This window comes from Eschrichtius robustus, chromosome 10 (genome assembly GCF_028021215.1).
Source record: "Eschrichtius robustus isolate mEscRob2 chromosome 10, mEscRob2.pri, whole genome shotgun sequence".
NCBI classification, from domain to species: domain Eukaryota; kingdom Metazoa; phylum Chordata; class Mammalia; order Artiodactyla; family Eschrichtiidae; genus Eschrichtius; species Eschrichtius robustus.
The window spans coordinates 22,152,085-22,172,102 of NC_090833.1; the positions used below are offsets into that span (position 1 = coordinate 22,152,085).

Below are 20,018 nucleotides of genomic sequence, written 5' to 3' on the forward strand. Positions count from 1 at the left end.
GACTTTTTTTATTGTGGTTTTCCATAGCACATCATTACCTCCAAATATGTTGTTTAAGATGTAACACTTTTTGAATTCATATTGATGCAGCCCTAGAAAATTTGTCCAGAGCCATTGGTATAACCTCAAGATAATTTTCCGTTTGTTCTGAATGTATATTTGTGGTCTCTATGATAAAATTCTTTATTGCATTGCCTTTTGAATTTGCTTATAATGACATCCAACTCTTGCCATGGAGATTATATGGCCAGGAATAATTACTACTGTTTTAAATATTTTAGCCTCCCTTTTTATTGATTTAATGAATCAATCTCTATAAGTATCCAAATCTAGAATATTTTAGGCTAATGTGTCATTTATAATACAATCATAAAAGATGAGTCTATACATGATCACTACCTATCATATATCAGAGCTCAGGATAAATTTCACAACATTACAGATATGCATTAAGAAACAGGCTTAATGAAGGAAAACTTAAAAGCAAGAGTCTTAAATCCAGGGAGATTTAATTGTTTGTACAAGGCATGAGCATACAAATACAAATACATGTATCTAACACTAATCAGTATTGGGCCTTTAAGAACAAGCACATATATGCTAAAAAAATGTAATTTTTAATAATTATTTTATCTCAGTTTGGAAATTTTAACACTTTGTAAATAGATGATGAAGAGACAGGATCCACTTGAACCGCTGGAAAAAAAATACCTACACGTATTATTATCAGCAATAAAATGGTTTTCCTTTTTCTCCTTTTAACAGATTTCACATGCTCACAACTACCACCATTCAAAACACGACGTCTAGTGTATGAAAAAGTCCCCGGTAGACGTGATGGACAAACTCGTCTGAGGTTTTTTTGAAAGAAAGGATAGTGCTGCATGCCACATTTCATTCTTTATGATAAACCAGTAATAAAATGATTTAGATTTGCTCATATATCAACGAAAATGCAGTTGTTCTTTGATGTTCTCGGTGCTTCTACATTAAATTTTCATAATATATATCTTGCCTTATAGTTTATATCTTTGTAAGTAAAGTATTCTAATTAACGTAATATTGTTATACGATCCAAATAGCTCCCAGATTCACTTAAACATGAAAAGCCTTTTTTTTTTTTTTTTTTTTTTAAGAGAAATAGAAAACCTTGCCGGATGTATATCAAAGGGTTGTTTGTTGTCTCCTGAAGGGCCTGCTGCCTCCACCTTTCCAACAGCAAAAGCCTTTGAAATGAGCCTCCATCTCAGTCTGACCCTCTAGTCCAGAAGTGAAGATCACCACAGTCAACCCTCCACCACCAAGAAAGTTAAAACCTAGGGCAAAATTGAAGTTAGAGAACTTCCAATTTAAATGCTGTCTTCACAAACAAAATTTTCAAACAAACCACTAAGAGAAAATATTTGCGACCCACATGACAGGGAAAGGGCACACATTCCTAATATACAAAGAATTCCAACAAATTGATAGGAAAAAAGACAACCTAATAGAAAAATGGGCAAAATATATGAATAGATATTTCACAGAAGAAACAAGAATAGCCAATGAACATTTGAAACAATATGCATCTTCATTATTTATTAGGCAAATGCAAATTAAAACAATAAATTACTGTTTTTTCACGTATCAGATCAGCAGATTTTTGAGAATTCCAGTGTCAGCATATGGGAGAAAGAACGCTTTCCTGTATTTTTGGTACAACATTTGGGGAGGATAGTTGGTATATTTTTACATGGATGATTGTAGGTTTCTAATTACTATATTATTTGTATTCCATTGAATACATTTAAAAGAAAGATGTAATAATTTTATTTTAAAGTGTCAGTATTTCTAATAAAATTTTATTCTTTGCAACTATTCAAAGTTCTGATAAAACTTTTAAATGTCAACCCTAAAATGGAGGTACATGGATTTGGGACATTCTTTTTGCAAAAATGTTTGAAGACCACAAGCATTCTCTCTCTTTTCTGGCTTCTGAAATTATCACCCTGTTACTACCAAAATTGACCTCTACCTTTTTAGATCCAAAGAACATTCAGACATCACCTCACTTGATTTCTCTTCAGTGTTTGATACTGTTAATCACATCCTCCTTTTTGAAACTGGCTTAACTTGACTTTAAACCAACTCTCTTACTCTTTTATTACACTTTTATTTGTAGGATGTTTGGTTTTGCTTGGGTGTGTGGTGGGTGGAGACTTCAAAGAGAAACTATTTCTGGAAACTTTATTGGAATTTCTGTTGTGCTTTCTTAAAGTTTTGGCAGGATTTCTCCTAAACTAAGGTAAGGCTGTCTTAGCAGTTTGCGGATCTCCTTGATCCCATCTTTTTTTTTTTTTTTTTTAACTTTTTTTAAAAATTTATTTACTTATTTATTTTATTTATTTTTGGCTGCATGAGGTCTTCGTTGCTGCACGTGGGCTTCCTCTAGTTGCGGCAAGCAGGGGCTATTCTTTCTTGCGGTGCACAGGGTTCTCATTGCGGTGTCTTCTTTTGTTGTGGAGCATGGGCTCTAGGCCCACGGGCTTCAGTAGTTGTGGCACTCAGGCTCAGTAGTCGTGGCACATGGGCTTAGTTGCTCCGCAGCATGTGGGATCTTCCTGGACCAGGGGTCGAACCCGTGTCACCTGCATTGGCAGGCAGATTCTTAACCACTGCGCCACCAGGGAAGTCCCTTGATCCCATCTTTAATCAGCTTGCGGAGGAGAGGAGTTTCTTTACAGGCCCTAGACTGGGGCAAGCTTAGGCCAGGCTATCAACACCCACCCCCCTGCTTCCTCACCAAATAGAGTGAAAGCGTCTGAGTCCTCCTGCCTGTATTTCTCAGTGATGCTCGGTGTTTAAGGACACATTCATTCTGCCTGGGTCTGGAGCAGCCTCTCGTGCTGTTGCCCATCAGAGGTATTATTGGGAGGCAAGTCTTGTGTTGGTAGCCTGGGAACAGAGGATAAAGTAAATGAGTTCTGCTTCAGCAGAGCACTCCCAGGGAGCGATTGTCACATGACCGGTTGGGTTGGCCCATAGGAGAAGCCTGAAGGGTTTGGATAGGTCCTTGTTAGGGGGTCAGAAGTGTCAGTCCAGCCTCCAAGATCCTCTCCCAAACACCATATCACATGGAATTATTTAGAATAGGCCCAACTTCCCAGGTTGGCTCTTGCCATGGAAACTTCGATTCTCTGAGAGCATTTCCCCATGAGGTTTTTCATGTTCTAAGGGGAGTTATTGCCCTTAGATCTATGACTGGTAGTTGTGATGCTCACCTTTGAGGGCTTTTGAGTAGCCTTACCCCCAAGTTCCTAGGCCCAGCCCAAACTCTGTAGGACTCATCAGAACATCAGCTTTCCCTTCCAGTTGTGGGTGGACATAAGATACTCCTTCCCTCGTCAGTAAGACTCAGCGTACAACTGGGGATCAACACCAGGGTGTCCCAAGCCTTGCCTCTCACAGTAAGAGCCCAGTTATTCTCCCCAAATAATAAGCCTGCCCTAAAGCAAAGTATCCAACAATTTAATAAATGGAGTAGCCTAGGTTGGAGGGGATGGGGGAGTGCAAACTGTAGCAATCCAAAATGAAAGCTGAAAAAAATATGTTTTCTGTCTTTTGCTTTTTTATTTGGCTTATCATTTTTACCATACAAGAATTTTAAATTCCATACTAAATTAAATTATTTATTTATTTAAGTTTAATTTGATCATCAAGTATACACATCTTCTCTGTTTTGATTTCTGGGTTTCCTGCCTTGTTTACGAAGCCCTTTTTTACCCTAAAGTTACACAACTATTCTCCTAACTTTTCTTCTAATGCTTTTTTATCACCTTTCTTTAACCTATGTGGAATTTTTTTTGCATAGTATAATACAGGCCCAATTTTATTTCCTTCCAAATGCATAGCCGATAATGCCAGCACTATTTGTTAAATTAACTATACTTTCCACGGAATAGAAAAAAAAAGTCAGGTTTATTTCTGAACTATTATGATCCATCCAATCATCTATTTGTCTAGTGCTATACTACAAGAATATTGTTTACTTTGAATTTTTTGTTTTGAATATTTTGTTTTTTTAAGTCATATTGTTCTGATTCAGCAGGTTCAAAGTAAGTTAGTATCTGGTAAGGCAAGTTTCACCCTCCCATGTTTTATACACACACATGCACGATTTTGTTTTGTTTTATTTATTTTATTTATTTTTTATTTTTGGTTGTATTGGGTCTTCGTTGCTGCACGCGGACTTTCTCTAGCTGCAGCAAGCGGGGGCTACTCTTTGCTGCGGTGCACGTGCTTCTCATAGCGGTGGCTTCTCTTGTTGCAGAGCATGGGCTCTAGGCCCACTGGCTTCAGTAGTTGTGGTGCATGGGCTCAGTAGTTGTGGCTCGCGGGCTCCAGAGCGCAGGCTCAGTAGTTGTGGCACATGGGCCTAGTTGCTCTGTGGCATGTGGGATCTTCCTGGACCAGGGCTCGAACCTGTGTCCCCTGCATTGACAGGTGGATTCTTAACCACTGCACCACCAGGGAAGCCCACACGCACAGTTTTAAAAGCTATTCTTGGACACTTGATTTTCCGTATAAACTTTTAGATATTTTAACCAGTTTCCCTTAAAAAATAAAATAGGAATTCCACTAAATTTATATAAATTTTAGTAAGATTGCATTTTAATGAAATTGTCCTAATATCCTGAAATTTATTTGGACCCTGTTCTATAAACATCAGTAAAATCTTTTATGATTCTTACACTTTTGTTAAATGTATTTTCAAGTATTTTTTACAGTTTTGTCATTAAAGTGGAAATGGGATAGTCTCCATTTCTATTTTTTAAAATTATAGTTGATTTACAAAGTTGTGTCCATTTCCATTTTTAACTAGCTATTGTCAGTGTAGAAAATGCTTTTTAATTTTCTATACATACTTTGTATCCAGCCAGCCTCCCAAATTGTAATATTACAAATTCAAGTATTTCTTTTACTAAACTAAGTTTTCAAAGTGTAAAATTATATAATCCATAAATACAGATATTATTTCTTCTTAAACGTTTATGCCATCAAGTCATTTGATGAAATCCAATAGCTGTTCTGAATAAAAACTAAGTGAATTAGTGAAATAAGAGAAACAAAGATGATAAAGACAGTTTATTAAAATCAACAGCAAATTTCATATTACATGGTGAAATGTGGAAGCATTCAGCATATTAGGAACACACAAAATACTTTTTATCACCACTATTATTCAGCACTACTTTGGAAGTCTTAGCGAATGCAGTAAGATGAAAAAATGAAATGATGTAATAAACATTCTCTTCTTTAAACCCTTCATGTAATGAATGACATTGATAGATTTGCTTATGTTGAACTAGCTTTGTAAGGTTGTTATCTTCTCTTGATAAACTACAGAACTTGACTTGCTTATATTTAAGACGTATCTATACTCATAAGTGAGATGTCTATAGTTTTCTTGTACTATCTTACCAAGTTTTTGCCAAAGGGAAAGTGAGATCAAGAGAGATTTTTCGACACAAAAAAACTCTACATAATTAACGTATACAACTTAATGAATTTGGAGATACGTATACACCTATGAAACCACTAACACAATCTATGCCATAAACTTACCCATCACCTCCAAAAGTTTCCTCCTGCCTTATTATTTTTTGTGATAAGAACAATTAACATAAAATCTACCCTCTTACCAAATTTTAAAGTATCCAGTACAGCACTATTAACTACAGGCACTGTGCTAAACAGTAGATTTCTAAGATATACTCATCTTTTATAGCTGAAAATTTGTTGTTTTTTTGTTTTTGTTTTTCGTTTTGTTTGTCTGTGCTGGGTCTCAGTTGCGGCACGCAGGATCTTCGTTGCAGCATGCGGGATCTTTTAGCTGCGGCATGCAGGAATCTTTTAGTTGCAGCATGCAGGCTCTTAGTTGCAGCATGCGGGATCCCTGACCAGGGATCGAACCCGGGCCCCCTACATTGGGAGCATGGAGTCTTAACCACTGGACCACCAGGGAAGTCCCGAAAAGTTATTTTTTAATGGAGATTTTTTTTTTAATGCTTTTTGTTGTTAAGATGGAGAATGGAACATGTTTAAATGCTGATAAAAGGATGTAGTAGAAATGTTGAAGATAAAGGAGAAAAAGGCTAACTGATAGTGTGACATTTCAGAGAAGGTGAAACGGATCCACAGAATAAATAAGAGGGTTAGAAAAAGGACACCTGAATTTTGATCGAATGGAAGGGATTCAGATCACTTAGATTTGGAAGTTTAGTGGCCGGAAGTTAAAGGAGTTCCATCTTATGACTTCTACATTCTCTACTATAACACTACTTATGTTCAAATATATTCTCATTTATTTATTTATGGATTTATACATAGCTATTTCAAAGAGCAAATGTTGCCAGTAATTGAGATATTTCTGCATGTTATACATATATCTATTTTTCACAAAATTCTATGAGGGCTTGTAAACAAAAATTTCACCTCCCACTGCCAGCACTCAATCTCACAAGCAAACAAAATCTATGAAGCCTTAAAACAAAATCAGACACAAAATGTTGCTGTCATTAGCAGAAATTAAGCAGAAATTTTATTTCCAAGCTCTTCAAAGATTATAACAAACACAAAGTATTCTTTTAAGTGTCCCAAATTAAATCAAAGGCACATCATCAAAGTAAAACACTTGTGACATTGAGAATTCATTTAGGTTGTAATATTTTCACATCACTTTTTTTTTTAATCATTTGCAATATTCTGTAGATCACATTTAAACATTGTTTTAAAGACATGAAATAATTCAGTATTTTTTTTAAGTAAAACCACCATTATAAAATAGAGGAACTTAAGAAGACAAAGATCAAATCTGCTTCATATACAGGATGGGGCAATCTAATACACAACACAACATTAATCCTTTCAAACAAGTTTGCTAAGAAACAGCTCCCATATTTAGTGTTAAAAATAAAACAATCCTCTCATTTAGAAAAATCAAGACATCATTTGATTAATAAAGCCCATTCTTCCCCCAATTTTATACTTGCTTGTCTTCATTTAGAAATTATAAATTCATGAGAAAAGAACAAATTTTGTTATGGTATAAAAATCTTAGTCGGGAACAACAAATTACAAATATTTAATTTTTTTAACAAACAATACTGTTTTCCTTCCCAAAATGTAAACATCTAGTAAATAAAACATACGTAACATTCCAGGTACAGAAACACTAGTAATTCACTTAATGAAAGAGGTGTATTTTGGTATATTTGGTGGTAAGGTTTTTGTTTAAGTATAAAGCACTTCAACAAAGAACCAGGCCATTATTATTTAAAATCTACTCCTTCACCCAGTTTCCTTGAGTAGAAACTCATAAATTTCCATAGAATTTTGGCTAAAGGACCAGGCCACAGGAAAGGTCCTGTGAAATATCTAAAAGTCATTTGGCTGGAGAAATGTGTTCTTGAGATTTGGAGGCAGTCATTCATCACTTGGTGCTTGAAAGCATTGCTCAGCGGACTTCTTCCCTACTGGAGAGAGAATTTGGTAGGCTTTCACTTAGTAAGATTTATACATAAAATTAACTAGTTATCATTTCATAGGTCACTTTAGGGTTCTCAAAGAAGAAAGTAACATGTTAATACCAGAAAATCCAAACTACACCATTGAATGAGTAGGACCCATGAAAGTGCTCTGTAAAAAGAAAAATGCTATGCCAGCATAAGACTATTATTTTAATACCATAAATGTGGACATTTTCCATTAAAAGGTACAATAGTATCTGATAGTATGATTACTTCCTTCTTGTTAATGTGAATAATTTCCTTTTGAAGTATATGAGAAAAGACCTAAGATGATTACTTCCTGTATAAACACCCCTTAGAACATGTAATTTGAAATATATTGGCCCCAAAAGACGCTAATAATTTATGCCCTGACCTGTTCCCCCGCCTCCAAAAAAAACAGTGAAAATGTGAATGAGACCCCATACAACACACTAGAACCCAGGAAATTTATTATAGGCCACCAAAGAGGTGTTTTCATTTCAAGAATAAATTTTTAAGGTTCTTTTAACCCTACTCACACTTTCCCCAGTTACTCCATTTCTTCCTCCATTAAAACACAGAAATACATTCTGAAAGCTTCTAGGAAAGAAATCACAGCTGGTGATAGGACCAAGTCTCCTCTGGGGAGTCCTTAGTCCCAAGAGTAACAAGTCAGTTGATAGCACCAAGCAACAAATCACAACTCCAGGATGGTGTAAGGACAGAGAAGATGGTATTGAGGTCAAGAAATTATTACTGGCCAGCTCAGTTCAAAAGCTCAAGTACATAAGGATATTAGCATCTCATGAGTTAGTGCAAAGAGCATTGAGACTCTTCTAATTAGATGTATTCCACAAGCAGGCGGATTAGAGTCACCCTTCAGGGAAAGTTGTGCATTTTGCTGGGTTTATTTTAATTCCCCCAAGAACAGTAGATATTTAAAACTCAGTTGCCCAAGTCCTTTGGGAAGCCCCATGATAATGCCATGGCCCCAAGACGGCCTGGTGTATCATTACTCACCAGTCTTCAGAGTAAAGCACAGGATCTGGGCTCCCGAAAGGGGTTGCTTCCGGCTGGAACACCTACCAGCAGGGCGTCCTTGCAGGCATTCTGCATGCAGTACTGTTGAAGCTCTGCCGCCGCCTGAGAGACCTGAAACAAAGGAACAAGAGCTTGACATGCTGCTCACAGCCAGATCCATCCCGCAGTCACTTGAGACTCTGAAAAATGATCATACAACCTGACAAAGGTCATACTTTGTACAACCTCCAAGAGTCTTTTTTGCTGAAAGTTCTAATAATTGAACTCCAAAGAGGAACGGTTACAATTTCTATAACCTTGATTTAGGGTATTTTTGGTTTAGTGGCTTACTCAACGAAGGAAAGATAAAGCCGTATCTTTCATCCATTTAGAATCCTAGTTTTGAGACTGAATTTGTAAAGAAATAGCTTATCCTAGCGTGCCCTTTACAAATTTTCACTTATAAAGCATGCATTGATATATCCAGGTCTGCCATGTGAACAGACTATTTTAATGTTTACAAGGCTGGATGGAGCCTTATCTGGTCTGCTCAAAACAAGTGACGAGGTCCCTCCATCATGTTTTTGAAGCAGAACAGCTTATTGGTTAAGAGTGCAGTCTCTGGACAAGTTACTTAACTTCTCAGTACCTGTTTTCTCATCTGTGAAATGTATTTAGTAACAGTGCTTACCTCCCTGAGTTGATGTAATAATTAAATGAGTTAATGCACGTAAAGCACTTAGAATAGTGTTCACACTAGTTAGCAATCATTTGTGGCAGACTGCAGAAACAGTCACAATATTTTGCAGTTCCTACCACCAAGAAGTAAAGTCTTTATCCACCCCTTGAATCTGGACTAGCCTTGAAACTTACTTTGACCAGGACAATGGCAGAAATAATGGGCAGGTTCCAAGCTTAGGCCTCAAAAGCCTTTGCAGCTACTTCTCTTGCTATAGTTGCAACTGTAAGACCACCATCAAATGAGCCCAAGCTAGCCTACTGGAGGTCTTGTGGAGGAGAACCAGTCAGCCAAACCCCAGCCACCTGCCTACCAACCTCCAGACATATGAGTGAGGCCATCCTAGATCATCCAGCCATCAGCCAACCCTCCATTTGATGGCAGATGCACAGAGAGCCCAGCAAAGACCAGCAGAACTATACAGCTGAGCACAGCTTAAACTGTTGATACAAGAATTGCGAGTTTATAAAGGTTGTTTTAAACCACTAAGTTCTGAAGAAGTGTTTTAGGCAGCATTGACACAATATTATTCTGCCTTTCTTCTTAGCCTCCATTTGATGCATATTTGTACTTGGAGGCTTTCCTTGCTTTCCATTTTTCTTGTACTGAAAAAGTGTTTTGTATAAAATCTTACCCATATTGTACAAAAATGTTCCAATTGCTGTTCAAGTATTACTACTAATTTGTGTTAATTTTCCAAGCTTCCAAATAACTCAAAAAATCAATTCCTTAGGTGTCAGTTACCATCTAGTTTCTAGAATACTTTAGGAATTTTGGTTTCATTAATGTAATAACAGTCTACTTTATATCATATAAACATGTAATATAATATTGCCAAACTAATGTTTAAGCTTGCCTTTCCCTCCACAGAAGTTCTGACATTTTCATGTTAATTATAATTGGAATTAATGAGTATATATATATGTTATTAATTCAAAAGAAATTTGGAACCAATTATGCTCATGCTTATTATTTCACCTTCAGAGGGAACGAGTGAACTCCACACATGATGGGTGGAAAGAGACTGTCTCCCAGGACTCCCAGAGAAATGGGACTAACTGCACCCTAGCCTAAAGAACATGGTCAAAAAGTTAAGGTGAGGGATATGCAAAGCAAATGAGAGAAGGGTAAAGTGGTCAGCATTTCTCTAGCACTTTCAAGGGAAAGAAACTCTGGCCTGGGAGAATACAAACCCAAACCCTTAGAAGTTGTATCCTCCCAATGGAGGTGGGATAATCCCTACCCAAATCACATGACTTTCTTTGGTTTGAGCCCAGGCTGACCCATCAACTTCTGAGAGACTTCTCCAAAGCAAAGAAGGGGTCCTTGGAAGGATACTGAGCACTGAAGCACTGGGAAGGGGTGCCCTCCATCATATGCTAAGAAACTGGTATTCTGGTTTATTTACCAGTTAGCGAGTCTGTGAAACAGAAGACGTCTCTGGGTGTGCTGAGAACATCCATCTGTCACTGAGCCCTGAAATGAGTCAAACCAGACCCTGGAAGGTTGTGATTCCCTAAGGTGCTGCCTGAGAGAAGCCCTGCCCAGCACCCTGAACCACACTCCCATGAGGACACCCCCGCAAATAAGCTTATTATCTGTGTGACTTTGAGCTATTCACTTGACTTCTCTGGGTCTCAGTTTCATCACCTGTAACTACTTTTTAAATGTAGATAAGAATACCTTCCCCAGCTACTTCACAGGGTAGGCAGGCATCTGGCTCACAGTTTTTCTTTCCACTTCAGGTCCCAACATCATCTTAAACATTTCCAACAACCCTAGTTTCATTTCCCTGAGCTCTCTCTTCAAACAACCTTCTCCTCAACAGCAGTAGTTACAGCCAACACCTGTAACTGCTCCGCATCTGTAATTTCACACTCCAACATCCTGCCTTCCGATCACGATCTCTCCTGCCCATCCAGGGTGCTGCTTCCTTTCTCCTCACTACACCTGCTCTTTGACCTCAGGGGGAACATCTCTTCCTTTTTTGTCTGGCCCATTACAGGGAGGCTGGCTCGGTTCCGGCTCCATTCAGCCTGCGTTCAGCCTCTTTCCGGCCAGACCCTCAAATTCCTTGCTCTCCACTCCCATTTCTGTCTTTCTGGCAAAACTCCCCCGCTAACCCACTACTTGGATCAACTACCATTTACCTTGGGCACTCAGATTTGTGGGCAGCCAAATACTGCTGGAGACAAAAAAAAAAAAAAAGTTGGACAATCAATCTCACAGTAGCTGGGTCTTCAGAATCACAAGGTGTCTATGATTGTGCCTGCTAGGGGGTCCCCTCCCATTCCCAACAGTGCTCTCTCCCTCATCCTCAGCGCTTGTGACACCATAAGTTCCCTTTTTTCTGCCTTAAAAGAAAACTTGGCCTCCTATTTCACAAAGAAAATTGTCATCATACAAGGTCTTAAGCCCTTATCTGGACACATCTATGTTAACACATAACCTTCCTCCTTTCTTCCTGTCTCAGAAGGTGCCCCTCCAACCCCAGGCCCCCTTAGACAGACTACCTGTCTCTACCTCCAGTTCTCCTTCTCCATTTGTTTCTCCCCCTCGACCTAAATATACAGTGTGTTCCTTCCTCTCAACCTCAAAATACAGCTTTTCATTTCCTAAATTAAAAAAAAAAAGGTTTCCTCTTTAAAACCAGATTTTTTTTTCAAAGAAGTCTTTCTATCCTATTATAATCTAGATTCGGCATCTACTACTACATATGTCACTGAAACCCCTTCTGCATTCCACAGCTCTCTCTCTACCTTGTTTTAGAATCAATTACATCAATTACTCTCTGAAATTATTTTATTTATTGGTTAGTGTGTTTATTGTTTATCTTCCCCACTAGAATGACGTATTCTCAGTACCTAGAATAGGGCCTGGTACAAAGAAAAGGCACTATTGAGGTCCACAGACTATCGCAGCAGTGTCCATTCATTCACACACACATTCTACAAATAATGCTATACACTAGTTGGTAAACACAATTACACATCAGATGCTTTTAAATCAACTGACTAAACATTGGACACGTTGACTAAGCCCCAGATTTGTGAAAACCCCTCCTTCCTCGCTTCAGTACCCTTGCTTTCCCTTGCTTCCCTTCTCGCGGCCATCTCTTTCGGCGGGTCCCTGGGTTCCACGCTCTGGTCACTTCCTACAGTTTTCACTCCCATACGTTCTTTCAGCCTCGTTCTCTGAGCTTCGGCCCCGGTAGCCAAACACCTCCCGGGCATCCCCTCAAAGTCCACGTATCCGAAACTTTCGCATCATCTCTCCTCCCTACCGTAGCGAATGGCAACGCCATCCATCCTGTCACCAGGCCAGAAACCCGAGCAGCGCCCTCCTCCCCCCCCTCATCCTATCAACCCATCACCGAGGCCCATCCATTCAGCCTCCTCCGCAGCTCTGGACCCCATCCTCCCGCACCAGCCAAGTCCGGGGGGGCCACCAGCACGTCGCCCGCATTCCTGGTGTCCTCGCGTCCGTCGGGCACCCCGAGTCATTGTCCCCATCACTGAAACGTGACCGCGCCGGGGCTCTCGGTCCCGGACCGCCCTCGCGGGGACAGGTGCGTTTCTCCCGGGCGCCGGGGTCCGGGCCCGGCCCTGCGCGGACTCCCACCGCCCGAGGCCGAGCTGCGAGCCTGGTCGGGCGCCGTCCTCGGGGCCGCCCACCGCGTCCGGCCAACCGGCTCGCGCTCGGGCCGGCCCCGCAGCTGTCCGCCCGGGCGCGGCCTCCTCCTCCCAGGCCCGCGGACGGCCGGGCGGGAGCGGGCGGTCTCCGCACCCCGAGGCCAGGCGCCGGCGCGGGCCTCACCTTGATCCTCTCCACGCCGGCCTCCAGCTTGAGCTGCTCCACCAGGCGCTGCAGGGCGCTCACGCTGGCCCCGGAAGACATGGCGGCGGCCTGGGCTCCGAGCGAGTGAGCGAGCCGGTGGGCGGGCGGAGACGCGAGGCCCCGAGGCCCGGCACCGCCCCGGGGCGGGGAAGCCGCTGCGCCTGCCCCGCCGCCCGCCGGCCGCTCCCGGCCTCGCCCGGCAGCCGCTCCCCTCGGGGGCAGACCCAACAGGTAAGCGACACCTTGGGGTCCCGAGCTGACTGACACCTAACTCTGCGTGCTAAGCAGGGAGGGCGCCTGCGTCTACCCCTGTCCCCCGAGCCGCGTCGCGGGGCCCACACAGGGCGCCCACCTGCACATCGAAGCTTCTAGGAGGAGCAGGAGTGGGTGTGGGGGGTGGAAGAGGCGAAGACGCTCTCCTGGAGACTTGGAACTGTGACTGCGTGTGGCTGGAGCAAGGTGTGGAGCGAGTGGCAGAAATAAGGCGCCACGTGTGAAGGCTTCGAAGCCCTGCGAGGGAGTTATCCTCGGGTAGGTGAAGACGGTCGATGGGGTTTCCATGCAACAGAAACAGGTTTCTGCGTTAGCCTGTGACTGTGTGACGGGAATCCTAGCGGTTGACCCGGCAGGGTCAGTAAAGTAAGCAGGGTAAAATCGCAGACCCTGACATCTTTGCAGAACATACAGAAGAGAATTAAATTCAGCCCCCCTCACTCCCGTCTTGCCGTTCAGCTGTAACCATTGTTTCTGTTGTGCTGCATTTTTTTTACAGTGGGCATTAGTTTGTTTCACAAAACTGGCATCATTACTATATGTAAGACGTGTGGGTTTTTTTTTAACTAATTTATTTTATTTTATTATTTATTTTTGGCTGCGTTGGGTCTTCATTGCTGCACGAGGGCTTTCTCTAGTTGCAGAGAGTGATTGCTACTCTTCATTGCGGTGCGTGGGCTTCTCATTGCTGTGGCTTGCCTTTGTTGCGGAGCACAGGCTCTAGGCCTGTGGGCTTCAGTAGTTGTGGCATGCGGGCTCAGTAGTTGCGGCTCACCGGCTCTAGAGCACAGGCTCAGTAGTTGTGGCACACAGGCTTAGTTGCTCCGCGGCATGTGGGATCTTCCCGGAGCAGGGCTCGAACCCGTGTCCCCTGCATTGGCAGGCGGATTCTTAACCACTGAGCCACCAGGGAAGACCCAAACGTGTGTTTTTTGTTGATTTTATTTTTCGCTTAATGTATCATGAATATTTCCTTATTATTCTTGTGCGCCATTGTATTTGTTAGAACCCACTTAAATTGAGTAATGCAAAAAGGTAATACACTGGCTTGTGTAACTGAAAAGCCCAGGGACTTCAAAGTAATGGGTTTAATTGCCCAAATAATAGCTGTAGGGCTCTCATTCTCCATCTCTTGGCTCTGCTTTTTCTGACTGTTGGCCTTGTTTTTTTCAATGGTAAACAGACTCTCTCTAGTGCTGCAAAGGAAAGTTTCATGCTTTTATTGTCCCAGCCTAGGAACCCCAGGAGCAGTAGCACATCTTTTCTGTCTTTCTAATTGCTGCAGCAAAAATCCCCATAATGGACCTCACTGACCTTATTGAGTCATGTGTCCACCCCTGAACCAGTCTATTTGAAGGCAAGGGTTTGTGTGGTGTTGGAATGCCCGGATTAGCTGCCCCTGGCCGACAGCAGGATGCGGGCTGGGGTCAGCCCCACCTCTAGTGGGCCCTGTGGTGTGCCACTCAACTTCCCATTTAGGACCAAGGCATTCATTGCCCCACCTGCCGGGAGTAGCAGCGGCTGATGCCTCTCAGCTGAGTCCTTCTGGAAACTGCCCTTAGCCCGAGAGCCCCCCCTGCCAGGGTCATCTCTCATCCAATGACGGATGTGTGGGATGCATAAGATCTGCACCACAACCCCCTTGCCTCAAGCTGCCACAACAGTGAAGGATGATGGCAGCTCAGAGCTCCCCCTGGGGTCATGTGAGGCCTTTATGGCAGCTGCCTCACAGTTCAGTTCCTCCCTCTGCCTGATCCCCAGTTCCTGGACTGCCCCACAGGTGTTGATCCTGACACTCCCCAACAGACTTTCTGCGTTAAAATCTCCATCTCAGAGTCTGTTTCTCTGGGGAACCCAAACTAAGACACCCACCCAAACCATATGGACTGAAAGGGGAAGATCAGTTCCCTAAAGGAAAACCAGGATGCTGATACTAGAAGGGGGCCAGGGGGAGTCAAAAAAAAGATCTGCTCTTCAACTATTATTTTTAATGACTGCATGATATTCCATTGTACAACTGGGTCATAATTTATTTACCTTATTGCCCTATTATTTAACACTGTGGTGGCCACCTGAAACATACAGCTTTGTGTATGTTTTTTATTTCCTTATGATGCATTCCTAAAAGTGGAACTGGTGGATCAAAGAATATAAAACAGTTTTTAAAACTTTTCCCTTCTTTATCCTCCAGAAGGTGGTAGCAATTGCTATTCCCACCAGAAGGCTGCCTGTTTCTCTGCACCCTCACAGTTCTGTATTGTGGTTCTTTATCTCTAAAAACCTAATAGATGAAAAATGGTGTCTTAAGTCTTTTAGATGTCTTAACTGTTGAGGCTGAATATTTCTCCTATTCCTTTCGTGAGCTATGTGTTCAATCTTTGAGGTGTTAAAGAGTTTTTCTTATCTCATGCCAAGAGCAGATTTGCAAATTTTAAAGCCCTCTCCCGTGGGCTCCCTCACCACAAAGAACGTATATTCTTGTCAAAACATGAAAGTACACGTTAGAAACGTGACTAAATTGGTGACAGAATAGAAAAGTTGTGTGTCAGAAAGATGAGGCAAAGAACTCAGAGGAAAGATATAGCCTGGAGGATCAGGAAAAGCTCATCTTAGATGGTGAGACCTAGACCTTGGAGACATGTGTCCTGCAGATGGCAGAAAGGAAGGCGGAAAGCAGGGAGAACAGGAGGCCATGCGCACGTGGAATGAATTAGTGAATGAATAAAAGAAGGCTCTAACGAGGAACAGAAAAGTCACAGAAAACCTCATAAGAAACAGGAGTTTGTGGCAGACCGTGGGGTAGCCACATGGTAAGACATTTTAGGAATATTCATCTGGGATGAGGATAGAAAATGAACTGAAGCTGGGGAGACAAGATGACTTCAGTAGTAGTTTTGTCTTTTTGGTGGAGTGGCTGGATCCAGGCCCTAGAGAGGACTGTGAAGGTGGGATGGAGAACAAATTCAAGAGATTAGATCAGTAGGACTTCATTGTAGTTATGAAATGCAAAGGAAAGTGGGCAGAGGCTTCTGAAGCAGAGAATAGGTGAGATCTGATGCCTGTCACAGAAATTAGGAAACAGGACTAGGTTTGAAGGTAGGAGAGAAGAATAAGGATGAGTTTGGCTTAGGAGAAAGTAAGTCTTCAGCTGTACTGCTTCGTGCCTCTAGGCTGCTGAAAATGTTTAGTGGCAGATGTTGATGTGGGAGACATCTGCACAACCTAATGGTCGCTGAAGAAATGAAATGATCTCTAGTTAGAAAAGGGGGCTCTGGGGTTGCCCACGGTGAGGGAACACCCAAGGTGATACTTGTGTGTCAGCCATGAGGTAGCAGAAAAGGTCTAGGAGTGTGCCCCATCTCCCTCCTTCATGCCCGATCACACCCACCACCCTGCTTGCTGCTGTATGATTGATTGTGCTTTTCTTGGAGAGAAGTGGTCTGGCTTTGAAAGAAACAGCCAGGTTTTAGCATCCAGCCTTCTGCAGTGATCCATGGACAGGCAGGCTGGGTACCACTTGTAACGGAGGGCTGACCATCTGTGCTTTGCTTTATACATCACCAAACTGTCTTCTCATCCATTATTTTTGCATCATGGAACTTCAGAGTGGAAAGAGACCTTCAGATAAGGTAGTCCATTCCCAATTTTAGAGACGAGGAAACTAAGGCCCACTAAGAAAAGTGACTTGCCTAGTATCACACAAAGTGGGAGGAAAAGAACTTCCATTTTAGCTTTCAAGAGAAGTCACTGCTCACCTGGAGGACTAGAGTCTGTCCCCACAGATGCAGTTATTTCCAGAGCTCTGAAAGGTGAGGCATGGGGACAGAGGATCCTTTCCTCCTCACCCCAGCTAAAATGCACAGATCACCAGTGTATTATTTTAGAGAATTTGTTACCCATTTTTTTCTTGGTTAAGATAAAAACTTATAAATTTCCACTGTTTCTAAGAGTCTCAGTACTTTTGAGAAATGTCAGTGTCCTTGTAAAGACAAACATTTCATTTGTTTCCCTGTTGTGATCTGTAATTCTTCACTCCTGACATGTATTTTGTCACCCTTTTACTAACAGTAGGTTATTTTTCCAGAAAAGCAGCTTTAAATCACTCTTCTCCATAAGAATAATGGTAAAATGGGAAGGTGTTTCTGCTACCTTCAGTTTTCTAAAAAAGAAACAGGGAAACACATTAACAACTATATTTAATGTGACACAGTATAATGTACCCAAAAAAATCATTTCACTTCCTTCTACCCATTGCATTATTTTTAGAACTTAATGACTCAGGAGTGAAAGATTCGCCAACAGATGTGTGGATTCAGCTTCTCTGGAGAGATTTTTACAGGCTGCTTGAGACTTTGAGAGGTAGTGTGACTTAGGGCTACTTGATGTTCTTTTGAGCAGCCATTCCAGGCATGCCTCTGTATCTCACTAGAAGTGTCCCTTCTGGAAATGGAGGCCTTGAACTAGTGAGTAGCGGATTATTCTATTCGCTCTGAAAGTTCTTTCTCTCCTGAGTTGTCATCTCAGCTGCTTCACCTGGTACCCCAGGGTACAACGAGGGGCAGGCGGCTGCTTTTAAGACACACAATTCCAATGCTAAGGAGCATCACTCTGCCACTCTAGCACCGTACTCTGCACAGAGTAAGGGGTTCAAATACCTATTTAAATAATAAAGAAACAACGGGTTTGTAATCATCACCAAACACTCTTATTACCATGGATTTTAACAAACGAGACTCTTTCCTATTCCCTCTGAAGCATTAATATATGCCAGCCATTTTACCCCATCTTATTTAATTCTCATAATAATCCTGTGAAGTAGTTAGTATCCCTGCTAACTATTAGAGATGAAAAATGGGGTTCAGAGGTTAACCTGCCTGAAGTCAAACTGTTCGTTGCAGAGCCAGGAACCAGACTTTGGTCTATCCGGCTGCAAAGCCTGAGCCATTCCCCTGCATCCTGCTCACTCTTCTTGAGGTTATAAAAGGCGACACTGTCAAATGGGAGGAAGCTTCTTCATCCCCTAATGAAACTGGGGAGGAGCCTGTAGGAAATCCCATACGTCCCTGCTCTAAGACCATGTGATCCACTCCATACATAATTGTCAAGGATACTCTGAATCCGTTAAGAAACTGATTAAAGTTTATGACAAATCATATAGGCTTTTTACTTAGATACTCATAACATTTCTCAGTTGCAGGCAATCTAATCTCCTTCAGACCCTAAACCTATGTAAATTTGCAGGCTTATAGATTTTTAAGTCCTAATTATCTAAAAAGATCCCCTCATTTAACAGATGAGGAAACCAGAAAGGTTAAATTTGTTTAGCAAATTTTATTTAGTTATCAGGGGCTAGATTTGGCCTTAGCCCATATTTAAATGTGAAGAGTATCACACTTTGTAAATAAAATTAATTATAACTCATCCGGGGCCTTCCCTGGTGGTCCAGTGTATACGACTCCATGCTCCCAATGCAGGGGGTCTGGGTTTGATCCCTGGTTGGGGAACTAGATCCCACATGCATGCCACAACTAAGAGTTCACATGTCACAACTAAGAAGTCCGCATGCCGCAGCTAAAAAAGAAAAAGAAAGTCATCCGTACACAACTATTTTGTATCAATACCAACATTTATCTGCCTCAATTGCACAATTATAACTCAACAGAGACCATGTCTGATTTAAAGTCTTTAAGTGGCTAGACCTATTCATACTAATGTCTAATAAAAGCTATTTCTCTTTAATTTCCACAGAACTTTCAGTATGGGGCTGGCACACTGGTCCATAATACTAGCTGCATGTTAGCTTAGCAGTTGGCTTCTACTCGAGGAAATATTTCCAAGGTGTGGGTGTTAAAAGTTTCCTGCCATTTCAGTCCAAAAAAGAATCTCAAAGGAAGTAAAACTACTATTTTTCTAAACATAAATTCAGTAGTACTAAAATAGCTAATTCTATAAACTGAACTATTTTTTCATGTAACATTTAAAATTTCTGTATACCACTTGTAGTGTTTAAAATTCTACGCATGGCCCCTACTTGATAGATATGTTATGAAACTGCAACCCAGGATTTGTAGAACTTGGAGAATTCATAAAGAAATAAGACCAGTGAGGGAAGGGTCAGTTTTAGAAACTGCTCTGAGGATATCTGACATGAATGTAAGTAACCCTAAGGGTAATTTTAGCACAGACCTCAATTATAGGAAGTGACAATAGAAAGCAATAAGCAGCTATGCTCTATAAACCCCTGAATTCCAAGCAAGGAGGAAATGGTGATAGCCCTAAAATGAAGCACAAGAGAAATTTTCTAACTATAGTGGGGTTCTGGGATCCCCTGCCCAGGATTCTTCTCCAAGTGTTTCTGAAATGGAGAAGCTTTTGGTTATTTGGTGGGGGATTGGCAGAGTATGGAGATAGTAAAGATACCCAAAATACGTGAATGACACTTGTGACACAACTAATTGCCCTTCCTTTCCTCCAGGATTTTGAAGCATAAAGCCATTTTGTTGAGGGAAGGGGAGAAAAGAATCATAGTCCTTCCGTTAAGGCGAATCCATTCATCTCACCCATACGATGACCATGATTCCAAAAGACCAACCAAACTTTTACCAAGTGAGCAGGCTGCC

The 20,018-nt window shown here is 41.6% G+C and overlaps 2 protein-coding genes across 3 annotated transcripts in view; one reads left to right on the plus strand and one right to left on the minus strand.

The window, feature by feature from the left end:
• SHOC1 (shortage in chiasmata 1) overlaps positions 1-882 on the plus strand; it is a 91,699-nt gene extending 90,817 nt beyond the window's left edge. The window contains exon 27 of the mRNA XM_068553105.1: positions 766-882. Within this exon, the coding sequence (XP_068409206.1) occupies positions 766-866 (101 nt within the window). The 3' untranslated portion in view covers positions 867-882. The remainder of the gene's footprint in view (positions 1-765) is intronic.
• A 4,229-nt stretch (positions 883-5,111) lies between these two features.
• On the minus strand, positions 5,112-13,235 carry GNG10 (G protein subunit gamma 10). Of its 2 annotated transcripts, none has more exons than XM_068551839.1 (3): positions 13,105-13,235; positions 8,550-8,681; positions 5,112-7,511 (listed from the first exon to the last, which is right to left on the minus strand). In XM_068551839.1, exons 1-2 carry the CDS (start codon positions 13,183-13,185, stop codon positions 8,556-8,558), a joined length of 207 nt encoding a protein of 68 aa, XP_068407940.1. In that variant the 5' UTR covers positions 13,186-13,235; the 3' UTR covers positions 5,112-7,511; positions 8,550-8,555. The 2 variants fall into 2 exon arrangements, with proteins under 2 accessions (XP_068407940.1, XP_068407939.1); XM_068551838.1 differs by having other exon boundaries at positions 5,112-7,514; positions 13,105-13,228.
• Between the last annotated feature and the right edge of the window lie 6,783 nt (positions 13,236-20,018).